The 15,985-nt window shown below is 45.5% G+C and overlaps 1 protein-coding gene and 1 long non-coding RNA gene across 2 annotated transcripts; both read left to right on the top strand.

The window, feature by feature from the left end:
- The first annotated feature begins 4,222 nt into the window (after positions 1 to 4,222).
- LOC145879961 (uncharacterized) lies at positions 4,223 to 11,668 on the top strand. The gene is made up of 3 exons (XR_014392832.1): positions 4,223 to 4,574; positions 6,327 to 6,618; positions 11,491 to 11,668. It is a non-coding gene; the product is annotated as an uncharacterized LOC145879961 (long non-coding RNA).
- Positions 11,669 to 11,726: 58 nt separating this feature from the next.
- On the top strand, positions 11,727 to 15,576 carry LOC106608414 (uncharacterized). The gene is made up of 6 exons (XM_082977264.1): positions 11,727 to 11,800; positions 13,480 to 13,675; positions 13,854 to 14,751; positions 14,993 to 15,024; positions 15,114 to 15,312; positions 15,481 to 15,576. Exons 1-6 carry the CDS (start codon positions 11,788 to 11,790, stop codon positions 15,574 to 15,576), a joined length of 1,434 nt encoding a protein of 477 aa, XP_082833390.1. The 5' UTR covers positions 11,727 to 11,787.
- The last annotated feature ends 409 nt before the right edge of the window (positions 15,577 to 15,985 follow it).

Here is a 15,985-nt window from a genome sequence, read left to right as displayed (position 1 = left end):
ATCGTGGACTTCAGGAAACAGCAGAGGGAGCATCTCCCTATCCACATCGACGGGACAGTAGTGGAGAAGGTGGAAAGTTCCTCGGCATACACATCATGGACAAACTGAAATGGTCCACCCACACAGAGAGCGTGGTGAAGAAGGCGCAGCAGCGCCTCTTCAACCTCAGGAGGCTGAAGAAATTCGGCTTGTCACCTAAAACACTCACAAACTTTTACAGATGCACAATCGAGAGCATCCTGTCGGGCTGTATCACCGCCTGGTACGACAACTGATCCGCCCACAACCGCAAGGCTTTCCAGAGGGTAGTGTGGTCTGCACAATGCATTACCGGGGGCAAACTACCTGCCCTCCAGGACTCCTACACCACTCCTACTCCTACACCACCCGATGTCACAGGAAGGCCAAAAAGATCATCAAGGACAACAACCACCCGAGCCACTGCCTGTTCACCCCGCTATCATCCAAAAGGCGAGGTCAATACAGGTGCATCAAAGCTAAGACCTGAGAGACTGAAAAACAGCTTCTATCTCAGGGCCATCAGACTGTTAAACAGCCATCACTAACTCAGAGAGGCTGCTGCCAACATACAGACTCAAATCACTGGACACTTTAATTCATGGACTTAATAAAGGTATCACTAGTCACTTTAAATAACGCCCCTTTAATAATGTTTACATACCCTACATTACTCACCTCATATGTATATACTGTATTCTATACCATCTACTGCATCTTGCCTATGCCGCACGGCCATCGCTCATCCATATATTTATATGTATAGTTGAAGTCAGAAGTTAACATACACTTATGTTGGAGTCATTAAAACTTGTTTTTCAACCACTCCACACATTTCTTGTTATCAAACTATAGTTTTGGCAAGTCGGTTAGGACATCTACTTTGTGCATGACACAAGTAATTTTTTCAACAATTGTTTACAGACAGATTATTTCACTTATATTTCACTGTATCACAATTCCAGTGGGTCAAAAGTTTACATACACTAAGTTGACTGTGCCTTTAAACAGCTTGGAAAATTCCAGAAAATGATGGCATGGCTTTAGAAGCTTCTAATAGGCAAATTTACATAATTTGAGTGAATTGGAGGTGTACCTGTGGATGTATTTCAAGGCCTACCTTCAAACTTAGTGCCTCTTTGCTGGACATCATGGGAAAATCAAAAGAAATCAGCCAAGACCTCAGAAAAAAATGGTAGACCTCCACAAGTCTGGTTCATCCTTGGGAGCAATTTCCAAACGCCTGATGGTACCACGTTCATCTGTACAAACAATAGTACACAAGTATAAACACCATGGGACCACGCAGCCGTCATACCGCTCAGGAAGGAGACGCGTTCTGTCTCCTAGAGATGAACGTACTTTGGTGCGAAAATTGCAAATCAATCCCAGAACAACAGCAAAGGACCTTTTGAAGATGCTGGAGGAAACAGGTACAAAGTATCTATATCCACAGTAAAACGAGTCCTATATCGACATAACCTGAAAGGCCGCTCAGCAAGGAAGAAGCCACTGCTCCAAAACCGTCATAAAAAAGCCAAACTACGGTTTGCAACTGCACATGGGGACAAAGATCGTACTTTTTGGTGAAATGTCCTCTGGTCTGATGAAGCAAAAATAGAACTGTTTGGCCATAATGACCATCGTTATGTTTGGAGGAAAAAGGGGGAGGCTTGCAAGCCGAAAAACACCATCCCATCCATGAAGCACGGGGGTGGCAGCATCATGTTGTGGGGGTGCTTTGCTGCAGGAGGGACTGGTGCACTACACAAAATAGATGGTGTCATGAGGATGGAAAATTATGTGGATATATTGAAGCAACATCTCAAGACATCAGTCAGGAAGTTAAAGCTTGGTCGCAAATGGGTCTTCCAAATGGACAATGACCCCAAGCATACTTCCAAAGTTGTGGCAAAATGACTTAAGGACAACAAAGTCAAGGTATTGGAGTGGCCATCTTAAAGCTCTGACCTCAATCCCACAGAAAATTTGTGGGCAGAACTGAAAAAGCGTGTGCGAGCAAAGAGGCCTACAAACCTGATTCAGTTACACCAGCTCTGTCAGGAGGAATGGGCCAAAATTCGCCGACTTATTGTGGGAAGCTTGTGGAAGGCTACCCGAAACGTTTGACCCAAGTTAAACAATTTAAAGGCAATGCTACCAAATACTAATTGAATGTATGGAAACTTCTGACCCACTGGGAATGTGATGAAAGAAATAAAAGCTGAAATAAATCATTGTCTCTACTATTATTCTGACATTTCACATTCTTAAAATAAACTGGTGATCCAAATGACCTAAGACAGGGAATTTTTACTAGAACTAGAAGCACAAGCATTTCGCTAGACTAGACAATAACATCTGCTAACCATGTGACCAATAACATCTGCTAACCATGTGACCAATAACATCTGGTAACCATGTGACCAATAACACCTGCTAACCATGTGACCAATAACACCTGCTAACCATGTGACCAATAACATCTGCTAACCATGTGACCAATAACATCTGCTAACCATGTGACCAATAACATCAGCTAACCATGTGACCAATAACATCTGCTAACCATGTGACCAATAACATCTGCTAACCATGTGACCAATAACATCTGCTAACCATGTGACCAATAACACCTGCTAACCATGTGACCAATAACATCTGCTAACCATGTGACCAATAACATCTGCTAACCATGTGACCAATAACATCTGCTGACCATGTGACCAATAACATCTGCTAACCATGTGACCAATAACATCAGCTAACCATGTGACCAATAACATCTGCTAACCACGTGACCAATAACATCTGCTAACCATGTGACCAATAACATCTGCTAACCATGTGACCAATAACATCTGCTAACCATGTGACCAATAACATCTGCTAACCACGTGACCAATAACACCTGCTAACCATGTGACCAATAACACCTGCTAACCATGTGACCAATAACATCAGCTAACCATGTGACCAATAACATCAGCTAACCATGTGACCAATAACATCTGCTAACCATGTGACCAATAACATCTGCTAACCATGTGATCAACAACACCTGCTAACCATGTGACCAATAACACCTGCTAACCATGTGACCAATAACATCTGCTAACCATGTGACCAATAACATCTGCTAACCATGTGACCAATAACACCTGCTAACCATGTGACCAATAACATCTGCTAACCATGTGACCAATAACATCTGCTAACCATGTGACCAATAACATCTGCTAACCATGTGACCAATAACATCTGCTAACCATGTGACCAATAACACCTGCTAACCATGTGACCAATAACACCTGCTAACCATGTGACCAATAACATCTGCTCACCATGTGACCAATAACATCTGCTAACCATGTGACCAATAACATCTGCTGACCATGTGACCAATAACATCTGCTAACCATGTGACCAATAACATCTGCTAACCATGTGACCAATAACATCTGCTAACCATGTGACCAATAACACCTGCTAACCATGTGACCAATAACACCTGCTAACCATGTGACCAATAACACCTGCTAACCATGTGACCAATAACACCTGCTAACCATGTGACCAATAACATCTGCTAACCATGTGACCAATAACATCTGCTAACCATGTGACCAATAACATCTGCTAACCATGTGACCAATAACACCTGCTAACCATGTGACCAATAACACCTGCTAACCATGTGACCAATAACATCTGCTAACCACGTGACCAATAACATCTGCTAACCATGTGTATGTGACCAATACAAGTTGATTTGATTTGGTTTGATTTTGTAGGCACAAAATCAAGGTCTTTGCACCTGTAGGCACTACATTACATTTTGAGCCCATATAGGAAAACATTTGAAACATCCCAAGAGCCCAACACGTTTAATCGTATAATGTGATGTTAATTCTATAGGCTATTAAATTCCTTTTCGATTGACAGACACCAGTTGTGAAATGTACGAATTACAATTCCTAACATGTCGTACATAATGGATGATGGACATCCACAAATGAATACATACATTACGAAACGTGAACGTACATATTAAATGGGAGGGGAAGACTGATTTACGTTTACTATGTTACGTCTACCCTTGAGACCAGGTTGACTAAAACGAGCTACTTGTCTGAGCTTACTGCCACGGTAACCCTGATTGGCTGAACCGCTGTCACCCTCGGCCAATCAGAGTTGAATGCGTTCAGTGCGAGTAAAATAAATCTTTTGATATTAATTTTACATCGCAACATGAAATACACATTTTAGTTATTGTTTCTGTGTGCATCGATGTACAGTTTTTCTATGTGGACGGTTGTTGTTTTTCTACCGGGCGCTGTCGTTCCGTGCGGGGAATGAGAAGAGTATCCTACCGATGCGGACTTTTGGGGGAGAAGTATCGTTAACGGAACGGTACCGGGTGGCAATGGCGGCCAGTCTGCCGGAGAGAGAGAGAAAGAGAGAGAGCGATGATGGAGACTTCTACCGGAGAGCGGCGGATCGTTTCTAGATGAGTGATGCCGTGGCCTTTTGCCTCGCAGTTAGACAATGTACCGGTTGGTGAATCGTTCAAAAGTACCTTTTTTATAACCTTGGTTGGTTGGTGTTATATAAAATGTTGAATCTCTGGTTTGCAGGACTAGTCGGTTGGATATACCTCTAGCTATATGAATGAGTTTTACGGTATAGGCGACATACTACAGCGGGCTTTAGGCTGGAAGCTTATGGTACCTAAATGCTTCTGTTTGTCTATGAGCTTATAATTGTGGATACTATCTGATATGGTTGTTTCCTATTTCTACATGAATAGATCTCTCTCTCTCTCTCTCTCTCTCTCTCTCGTGTGTGTGTGTGTGTGCGTGTGTGTGCAGCCAGCCAGTATAGTGTGAAATTGTGGCAATGCAGCAAATATGATTGGATCTTTGTCTCTCCAACTATTCCATGGTGTTATACAAGGAGCACATCCCATAACTGTGTATGTTCACGTGTGTTTTGTGTGTGTGTGTGGATGTGTGTTTTGTGTGTGTGGATGTGGATGTGTTTTGTGTGTGGGTGTGTGGAGGCGTGTTTTGTGTGTGGATGTGTTTTGTGTGTGGGTGGAGGTGTGTTTTGTGTGTGTGGATGTGTTTTGTGTGTGTGGAGGCGTGTTTTGTGTGGATGCATGTTTTGTGTGTGTGTGGATGTGTGTTTTGTGTGTGGATGTGTGGATGTGTGTTTTGTGTGTGTGTGGATGTGTGTTTTGGTGTGTGTGTGTGTGGATGCGTGTTTTGTGTGTGTGTGGATGTGTGTTTTGTGTGTGTGTGGATGTGTGTTTTGTGTGTGTGTGGATGTGTGTTTTGTGTGTGTGTGGATGCGTGTTTTGTGTGTGTGTGGATGTGTGTGTGTGTGTGTGGATGCGTGTTTTGTGTGTGTGTGTGGATGTGTGTTTTGTGTGTGTGTGTGGATGTGTGTTTTGTGTGTGTGTGGATGTGTGTTTTGTGTGTGTGTGTGTGGATGTGTGTTTTGTGTGTGTGTGTGTGGATGTGTGTTTTGTGTGTGTGTGTGTGTTTAAGGATGTGTGTTTTGTGTGTGTGTGTGGATGTGTGTTTTGTGTGTGTGCTTTGTGTGGCCCCACCATCATCTCTTAAGGGTCTTTAGAAGTCTTGATCAGTGTAATGCATCAATCATCACTTATTCTGTAGGCCTTCAGTAGGCTAAAGGAAACAGTGAACCCTCTCAGATGGCGTGGTGTGTGTGTGTGTGTGTGTGTGTGTGTGTGTGTGTGTGTGTGTGTGTGTGTGTGTCAAGCAGCAGCATTGTGTGATAGTGTCAGTCAGTGAGTGATGTTGGTTGTGTCCTAAATGGAATCCCTATTCCCTACAAATATAGTGCACTACTTTAGACCAGAGCCCTATGGTCAGCCCTATGGGTCTCTGGTCTAAAGTAGTGCACTATATATAGGGAATAGGGAGACCCATAGGTCTCTGGTCTAAAGTAGTGCACTATATAATAGGGAATAGGGTGCCATAGGGATCTGGTCTAAAGTAGTGCACTATATAGGGAATAGGGTGCCATAGGGCTCTGGTCTAAAGTAGTGCACTATATAGGGAATAGGGTTCCATAGGGCTCTGGTCTAAAGTAGTGCACTATATAGGGAATAGGGTGCCATAGGGCTCTGGTCTAAAGTAGTGCACTATATAGGGAATAGGGTGTGTGTGTGTGTGTGTGAGTGTGGTCTAAAGTAGTGCACTATATAGGGAATAGGGTGCCGTTTGGGATGTATGCTCTGTCAGTAAATAAACAAAGCTCTCCTCTGTCCCCCCGTCCAGATTCCCCCGTCCTGCCAGATGACCGTGACTGCTCTCTCTGACACTACCAGACCGCTGCAGTCGACCGGACCGCTGACCTCGTTGCCTGACCGGACCGCTGACCTCGTTGCCTGACCGCGGGTTGTGACCCCCGCTGCGTTGGGGGTGATGGAGTACCATAGCAGCGGTAGCCTGCCCCTGCTGGGTCGACCCAGGTACTGCCCCGGGGCCAACTCCAACGGTGGATATCTCTGTGAGACAGGACACTGCTGTGGGGAGACAGGATGCTGCACCTATTACTATGAGCTGTGGTGTGAGTACTACTACAATACTACTACAGTACTACTACAATACTACTACAGTACCACTACAATACTACTACAGTACTACTACAATACTACTACAGTACTATTACAATACTACCACACCACTACTACAGTACTACTACAATACCACTACAGTCCTATTAAAATACTACCACACCACTACTACAGTACTACTATAATACTACTACAGTACTATTACAATACTACTACAGTACTACCACACCACTACTACAGTACTACTACAATACTACCACACCACTACTACAGTACTACTGCAATACTACTACAGTACTACTACAATACTACTACAATACTACTACAGTACTATTACAATACCACTACAGTACTACTACAATACTACTACAGTACTACCACACCACTACTACAGTACTACTACAATACCACTACAGTACTACCAATATACAAATACAGTACTACTACAATGCTACTACAGTACTACTACAATACTACTACTGTACTATTACAATACTACCACACCACTACTACAGTACTACAACAATACCACTACAGTACTACTACAATACTACTACTGTACTATTACAATACTACCACACCACTACTACAGTACTACTACAATACCACTACAGTACTACCAATATACTACTACAGTACTACTACGATACTACTACTGTACTATTACAATACTACCACACCACTACTACAGTACTACTACAATACCACGACAGTACTACCAATATACTACTACGGTACTACTACAATACTACAACAATACTACCACAATAATACTACAGTACTACCGCAATACTACTACAGAGCTACTACAATACTACTACAGTGCTACTACAATACTACTGCTGTACTATTACAATACTACCACACCACTACTACGGTACTACTACAATACCACTACAGTACTACCAATATACTACTACAGTACTACTACAATACTACTATTGTACTATTACAATACTACCACACCACTACTACAGTACTACTACAATACCACAACAGTACTACCGATATTCTACTACAGTACTACTACAATAGCACTACAGTACTACCACAATACAACCACAGTACTACTACAGTACTACTACAATACTACAACAATACTACCACAGTACTACTACAGTACTACTACAATACTACAACAATACTACCATATCACTACTACATTACTACTACAATACCACTACAGTACTACCGCTATACTACTACAGTACTACTACAATACCACTACAGTACTACCAATATACTACTACGGTACTACAACAATACTACCACAATACAACTACAGTACTACCACAATACTACTACAGAGCTACTACAATACTACTACAGTGCTACCACAATACTACTACAATACTACCCCAGTACTACTACAGTGCTACTACAATACTACTGTGGTACTACTACAATACTGCTACAATACTACTGCTGTACTACTGCAATACTACTACAATACTACTGCAACACTGCTACAATACTATTACAGTACTACTACAGTACTACTACAATACTACTACAACACTACTACACCACTACTAGAGTACTACTACAATACTACTACAACACTACTACAGTACTACTACTGTACTACTACAACACTACTACAATACTACTACTGTGCTACTACAATACGACTACTGTACTACTACAATACTACTACAACACTACTACAACGCTACTACTGTACTACTACTGTACTACTACAACACCACAACAATACTACAATACTACTACAGTACTACTACTGTACTACTACAACACTACTACAATACTACTACTGTGCTACTACAATATGACTACTGTGCTACTACAATACGACTACTGCACTACTACCATACTACTACAACACTACTACAATACTACTACTGTGCTACTACAATATGACTACTGTGCTACTACAATACGACTACTGCACTACTACAATACTACTACAACACTACTACAACAACACTACTACTGTACTACTACAACACCACAACAATACTACTACAATACTACTACAGCAGTACTACAATACTACTACAATACTACTACAACACTACTACAATACTACTACAACACTACTACTGTACTGCTACAATACTACTACGGTACTACTACAACACTACTACAATACTACTACTGTAGCACTACAACACTACTACTGTACTACTACTGTACTACTACAACACTACTACTGTACTGCTACAATAGTACTACTGTACTACTACTGTACTACTACAATACTACTACTGTACTACCACTGTACTACTATAACTACTACTGTACTACTACTGTACTACTGCAATACTACTGCTATACTACTACTGTACTACTACAATACTACTACTGTACTACTACTGTACCACTACTGTACTACTGCAATACTACCACTACACTACTACTGTACTACTACAATACTACTACTGTACTACTACAATATTACTATTTCTGTACTGCTACAATACTACTACTGTACTACTGCAATACTACCACTATACTACCACTGTACTACTACCATACTACTACTGTACTACTACAATACTACTACACTACTACTACGATTCAACTACAATACTACTACTGTGCTACTACAGTACTACTACAGTACTACTACAACACTACTACTGTACTACTACAGTAGTACTGTACTACTACTGAAGGCCTACAGTATATGTGATTGATACATTAGGATGATCTGGGAAGGTTTCACTGTTTCATTTAGCCTACTGAAGGCCTACAATACTACTACTGTCCTGGTAACATACTACTACATACTGCTACTACATACTACTGTCCTGGTAACATACTACTACATACTGCTACTACATACTACTGTCCTGGTAACATACTACTACATGCTGCTACTACATACTACTGTCCTGGTAACATACTACTACATACTGCTACTACATACTACTGTACTGGTAACATACTACTTACTACATGCTACTACTACATACTACTGTACTGGTAACATACTACTTACTACATGCTACTACTACATACTACTGTCCTGGTAACATACTACTACACTACATGCTACTACTACATACTACTGTCCTGGTAACATACTACTTACTACATGCTACTACTACATACTACTGTACTGGTAACATACTACTACATGCTACTACTACATACTACTGTCCTGGTAACATACTACTACATACTGCTACTACTACATACTACTGTCCTGGTAACATACTACTACATACTACTACACTACATGCTACTACTACATACTACTGTCCTGGTAACATACTACTACATACTACTACACTACATGCTACTACTACATACTACTGTCCTGGTAACATACTACTACATACTACTACACTACATGCTACTACTACATACTACTGTACTGGTAACATACTACTACATACTGCTACTACTACATACTACTGTACTGGTAACATACTACTACACTACTATAAACTCATGGCATGAGACCTACTTCTTCTGCTACATTACAATACTACTGTTACTGCTACTGTACTACTAATATACTACTTACTACTACACTAGGGTTCTGTATGATGTTCTAACAGGTTCTCTCTGTATTCTTCATGGTTCTGTATGTTCTAACAGGTTCTCTCTGTGTTCTTCAGGGTTCTGTATGTTCTAACAGGTTCTCTCTGTGTTCTTCAGGGTTCTGTATGATGTTCTAACAGGTTCTCTCTGTGTTCTTCAGGGTTCTGTATGTTCTAACAGGTTCTCTCTGTATTCTTCATGGTTCTGTATGTTCTAACAGGTTCTCTCTGTATTCTTCATGGTTCTGTATGTTCTAACAGGTTCTCTCTGTGTTCTTCAGGGTTCTGTATGATGTTCTAACAGGTTCTGTCTGTGTTCTTCATGGTTCTGTATGTTCTAACAGGTTCTCTCTGTATTCTTCAGGGTTCTGTATGATGTTCTAACAGGTTCTCTCTGTATTCTTCATGGTTCTGTATGTTCTAACAGGTTCTCTGTATTCTTCATGGTTCTGTATGATGTTCTAACAAGTTCTCTCTGTGTTCTTCAGGGTTCTGTATGTTCTAACAGGTTCTCTCTGTATTCTTCATGGTTCTGTATGTTCTAGCAGGTTCTCTCTGTGTTCTTCATGGTTCTGTATGTTCTAACAGGTTCTCTCTGTGTTCTTCAGGGTTCTGTATGATGTTCTAACAGGTTCTGTCTGTGTTCTTCATGGTTCTGTATGTTCTAACAGGTTCTCTCTGTGTTCTTCAGGGTTCTGTATGATGTTCTAACAGGTTCTCTCTGTGTTCTTCAGGGTTCTGTATGTTCTAACAGGTTCTCTCTGTGTTCTTCAGGGTTCTGTATGATGTTCTAACAGGTTCTCTCTGTATTCTTCATGGTTCTGTATGTTCTAACAGGTTCTCTGTATTCTTCATGGTTCTGTATGATGTTCTAACAGGTTCTGTCTGTGTTCTTCATGGTTCTGTATGTTCTAACAGGTTCTCTCTGTGTTCTTCAGGGTTCTGTATGATGTTCTAACAGGTTCTCTCTGTATTCTTCAGGGTTCTGTATGATGTTCTAACAGGTTCTCTCTGTATTCTTCAGGGTTCTGTATGATGTTCTAACAGGTTCTCTCTGTGTTCTTCAGGGTTCTGTATGTTCTAACAGGTTCTCTCTGTGTTCTTCAGGGTTCTGTATGATGTTCTAACAGGTTCTCTCTGTGTTCTTCAGGGTTCTGTATGTTCTAACAGGTTCTCTCTGTGTTCTTCAGGGTTCTGTATGTTCTAACAGGTTCTCTCTGTGTTCTTCAGGGTTCTGTATGATGTTCTAACAGGTTCTCTCTGTGTTCTTCAGGGTTCTGTATGTTCTAACAGGTTCTCTCTGTGTTCTTCAGGGTTCTGTATGTTCTAACAGGTTCTCTCTGTATTCATCAGGGTTCTGGCTGCTGTGGACAGTTCTGATCCTGTTCAGTTGTTGCTGTGCTTACCGACACCGCCGGGCTAAACTCAGAGTCCAACAGCAGCAGAGACAGAGAGAGATCAACCTACTGGCCTACCATGGAGCTACATCCTACCCTACCTCCATGTTAGACCTCAGTGAGTATCCTACTGGCCTACCATGGAGCTACATCCTACCCTACCTCCATGTTTGACCTCAGTGAGTAGCTTACTGGCCTAACCTGCTGGCCTAACCTACTGGCCTACCATGGAGCTACATCCTACCCTACCTCCATGTTAGACCTCAGTGAGTATCCTACTGGCCTAACCTACTGGCCTAACTTACTGGCCTATCCTACTGGCCTATCCTACTGGCCTAACTTACTGGCCTAACCTACTGGCCTAACCTACTGGCCTATCCTTCTGGCCTAACTACTGGCCTAACCTACTGGCCTATCCTTCTGGCCTAGCCTACTGGCCTATCCTACTGGCCTAACCTACTGGCTTAACCTACTGGCCTATCCTACTGGCTTAACCTACTGGCCTAACCTACTGGCCTATCCTACTGGCCTATCCTACTGGCCTATACTACTGGCCTAACCTACTGGCCTATCCTACTGGCCTATCCTACTGGCCTAACCTACTGGCCTATCCTACTGGCCTATCCTTCTGGCCTATACTACTGGCCTAACCTACTGGCCTAACCTTCTGGCCTAACCTACTGGCCTAACCTACTGGCCACACTACTGGCCTAACCTACTGGCCTAATCTACTGGCCTAACCTACTGGCCTAATCTACTGGCATAACCTACTGGCCTAACCTACTGGCCTAACTTACTGGCCTAACCTACTGGCCTATCCTACTGGCCTAATCTACTGGCCTAACCTACTGGCCTAGCCTACTGGCCTAACCTACTGGCCTAACCTACTGGCCTAGCCTACTGGCCTAACTTACTGGCCTAACCTACTGGCCTAGCCTACTGGCCTATCCTTCTGGCCTAACCTACTGGCCTATCCTTCTGGCCTAACCTACTGGCCTAATCTACTGGCCTAACCTACTGGCCTAACCTACTGGCCTAACCTACTGGCCTAACCTACTGGCCTAGCCTACTGGCCTAACCTACTGGCCTAGCCTACTGGCCTAGCCTACTGGCCTAACCTACTGGCCTAACCTACTGGCCTAGCCTACTGGCCTAACCAACTGGCCTAACCTACTGGCCTATCCTACTGGCCTAACCTACTGGCCTAGCCTACTGGCCTAACTTACTGGCCTAACCTACTGGCCTAGCCTACTGGCCTATCCTTCTGGCCTAACCTACTGGCCTAACCTACTGGCCTAGCCTACTGGCCTATCCTTCTGGCCTAACCTACTGGCCTAACCTACTGGCCTAATCTACTGGCCTAACCTACTGGCCTAACCTACTGGCCTAGCCTACTGGCCTATCCTTCTGGCCTAACCTACTGGCCTAACCTACTGGCCTAACCTACTGGCCTAGCCTACTGGCCTAACCTACTGGCCTAACCTACTGGCCTAGCCTACTGGCCTAACCTACTGGCCTAACCTACTGGCCTAGCCTACTGGCCTATCCTTCTGGCCTATCCTACTGGCTTAACCTACTGGCCTACCATGGATCTATATCCTACTGGCCTAACTACTGGCCTATCCTACTGGCCTACCATGGATCTATACCCTACTGGCCGAACTACTGGCCTAACCTACTGGCCTACCATGGATCTATATCCTACTGGCCTAACCCTCCTCCATGTTAGACCTCAACAAGACTCTCTCTCTCTCTCTCTCTCTCTCTCTCTCTCTCTCTCTCTCTCTCCCTCTCCTCTCCTCTCCTCTCCTCTCCTCTCCTCTCCTCTCCCCTCCTCTCCTCTCCTCTCCTCTCCTCTCCTCTCCTCTCCTCTCCTCTCCCCTCCTCTCCTAGACCTGATCAATCACCCCTAATAACTCTCTCTCTCTCTCTCCTCTCTCTCTAGGTTTCCTGGCGTCTCTGAAGCTACCGTCCTACGAAGAGGTAGCAGCCCAACCCTCCACTCCTCCACCTCCCTACAGCACTGTGTTCGCTGCCCAGGGGGGCGCCGCTCGCTACCCCCAGCCACCCCACCATCCCCCGGGGTCGCACCCCCACCCCAGCACCAGCGCTGCACCCTCCTCCTTCAGCTCTGACAACAGGTGGGGACACTGATTGGCTGACTGACTGACTGAGTGATTGGTTGGTTGAATTTATTGATATTAAAACACGCTTCGACAATGTAAAGAAGCCACTTTGAGTTTGTGTATTTGTTAATTGGAAATTGGAAAACTGTAATAAAGATGACATTGCGGTTCTGACCTTTGACCCCCTTTGCAGCTCCAGCTGTTCCTGTGAGTCTTGCTGTCCATCTTCTCCCTGTAGCACCTACGAGACCGACACCAGCCGAGCTTCCACGCCCACAACGCTGTCCCAGTACGCTGCAGAGGCCGCCGCCGCTGTTGTCTTGGAGACAGTTGCCACGGTAACGTCCTCGGAGACGGTCGTCTCGGTATCTTCGGAGACGGAGGCGGATGTTGCCGGCGGCAACGGGACGGGTGTCGTTGCCGACGCCGACTTAAGCGAACGATCGACAGAACCTGCACGGGTGCGCTACTTTCCTGGCGCTACCGTGGAAACTGTTACTGTGGAGACAGATGTCTGTAATGTAGCTCCTCTCTCTTCTCGTACCTCACCCACGTCTACAGAACACCCTCCAGTTGCTACGACAACAGGACACCCTCTAGTTGCTACGACAACAGAACACCCTCTAGTTGGGACTGCTTGTCCTTTAACCAATCCAGGCCAAGACAGACCATCCCCTCCCCACAGCCCCTCCCCCACCTCCGCTGTCCCCTCCCCTATCCCCACCCCCACCTCTGTTGTCCCCTCCCCTATCCCCACCCCTACCTCCGCTGTCCCCTCCCCTATCCCCACCTCCGCTGTCCCCTCCCCTATCCCCACCCCTACCTCCGCTGTCCCCTCCCCTATCCCCACCCCCACCTCCGCTGTCCCCTCCCCTATCCCCACCCCCACCTCCGCTGTCCCCTCCCCTATCCCCACCCCTACCTCCGCTGTCCCCTCCCCTATCCCCACCCCCACCTCTGCTGTCCCCTCCCCTATCCCCACCCCCACCTCCGCTGTCCCCTCCCCTATCCCCACCCCCACCTCCGCTGTCCCCTCCCCTATCCCCACCCCCACCTCCGCTGTCCCCTCCCCTATCCCCACCCCCACCTCTGTTGTCCCTTCCCCTATCCCCACCCCCACCTCTGCTCCTACCCTAACCCTAGCCTCTCTAGCCCCTACCCTCTCTGCGCTCTCCCCAGCCCAAACTCCTACCCTAACCCTAGCCTCTCCAGCCCCTACCCTCTCTGCGCTCTCCCCAGCCCAACCTCCTACCCTCTCTGCGCTCTCCCCAGCCCATCTTCCTACCCTAACCCTAGCCTCTCTAGCCCCTACCCTCTCTGCGCTCTCCCCAGCCTCTACGCTCTCCCCAGCCTCTACCCTCTCGGTCTCTCCCTCCTGCTTTCCTCCCCCTGTCTCTCCCTTGTCCTCTCCTCCCCCTTTCTCCCCCTCCTCTCCTCCCCCTTTCTCCCCCAGGCCCACCCAGTCTCCCCCCAAGCAGACCCTGTTCTCCCCCTGCGTGGACGTGTACCAGCTTGTCCCCCACACCTACAGGAGCGAGGGAGAGGAGGAGGAGGAGGAAGAGGAAGAGCAGGAGGAAGTTGGGGCTGATGCGAGTCAGTATCGTCACCGCCGTCTAACAGGGGACTCGGGCATCGAGGTGTGCCGCTGTCAGGTTGAGGAAGACGAGGAGGAGGAGGAGGAGGAGGAGGAGGAGGAAGAGGAGGAGGAGGAGGGAGTGGAGGAAGCAGGGGAAGGGAGGAGAGGAGGAGGAGGCGATGAAGGAGAAGTGGAAGGGGTGAGCGAGCTCCACGACAGCCTGGACTGCCCGGTTAGAGATCAGGTGTCAGGGGAGGGACTAACCCTGTGTAGCCCCACCCCAGGAGACACCCCATTGGCTGAGGAGGATTCTGTGGTGATCATTATGGAGAGGGTGTGATGGACAGCTGAGCGGAGTCAGTGGACTAAACCATTTTCATCCTGAACGGGGGGGAGGGGAGGGGAGGATGCAAGTGAACGGAAAAAAACCCACACAACAATAACTTTGTAAACCTGTTTATTCGGTAATGTTCCACAACACTGGGGACCCAGGAGGGTCCTGAGCCACAGAACCGGTCAAGATGGTTCACTGGTTCTGTGGAGGGGTTCAGCACAGAGGAAGATTAGTTTGGGGTTGACCCAAATGGTACTCTATCCCCTACATAGTGCACTACTTTTGACCAGGGGCCACATAGGGAGCTGTGGAAAAGGGTTCCATTTGAGACTGTGTGTGCCTGGTCGTAGTGTTGTTAATATAACCTGGTCGTTAATCTAACCTGGTCGTTAATCTAACCTGGTTGTAGTGTTGT

Source organism: Salmo salar, chromosome 07 (assembly GCF_965601325.2).
Source record: "Salmo salar chromosome 07, fSalSal1, whole genome shotgun sequence".
NCBI classification, from domain to species: domain Eukaryota; kingdom Metazoa; phylum Chordata; class Actinopteri; order Salmoniformes; family Salmonidae; genus Salmo; species Salmo salar.
The sequence above is the reverse complement of the archived record's forward strand: the minus strand, read 5'-3'. Positions and strand labels throughout refer to the sequence as shown.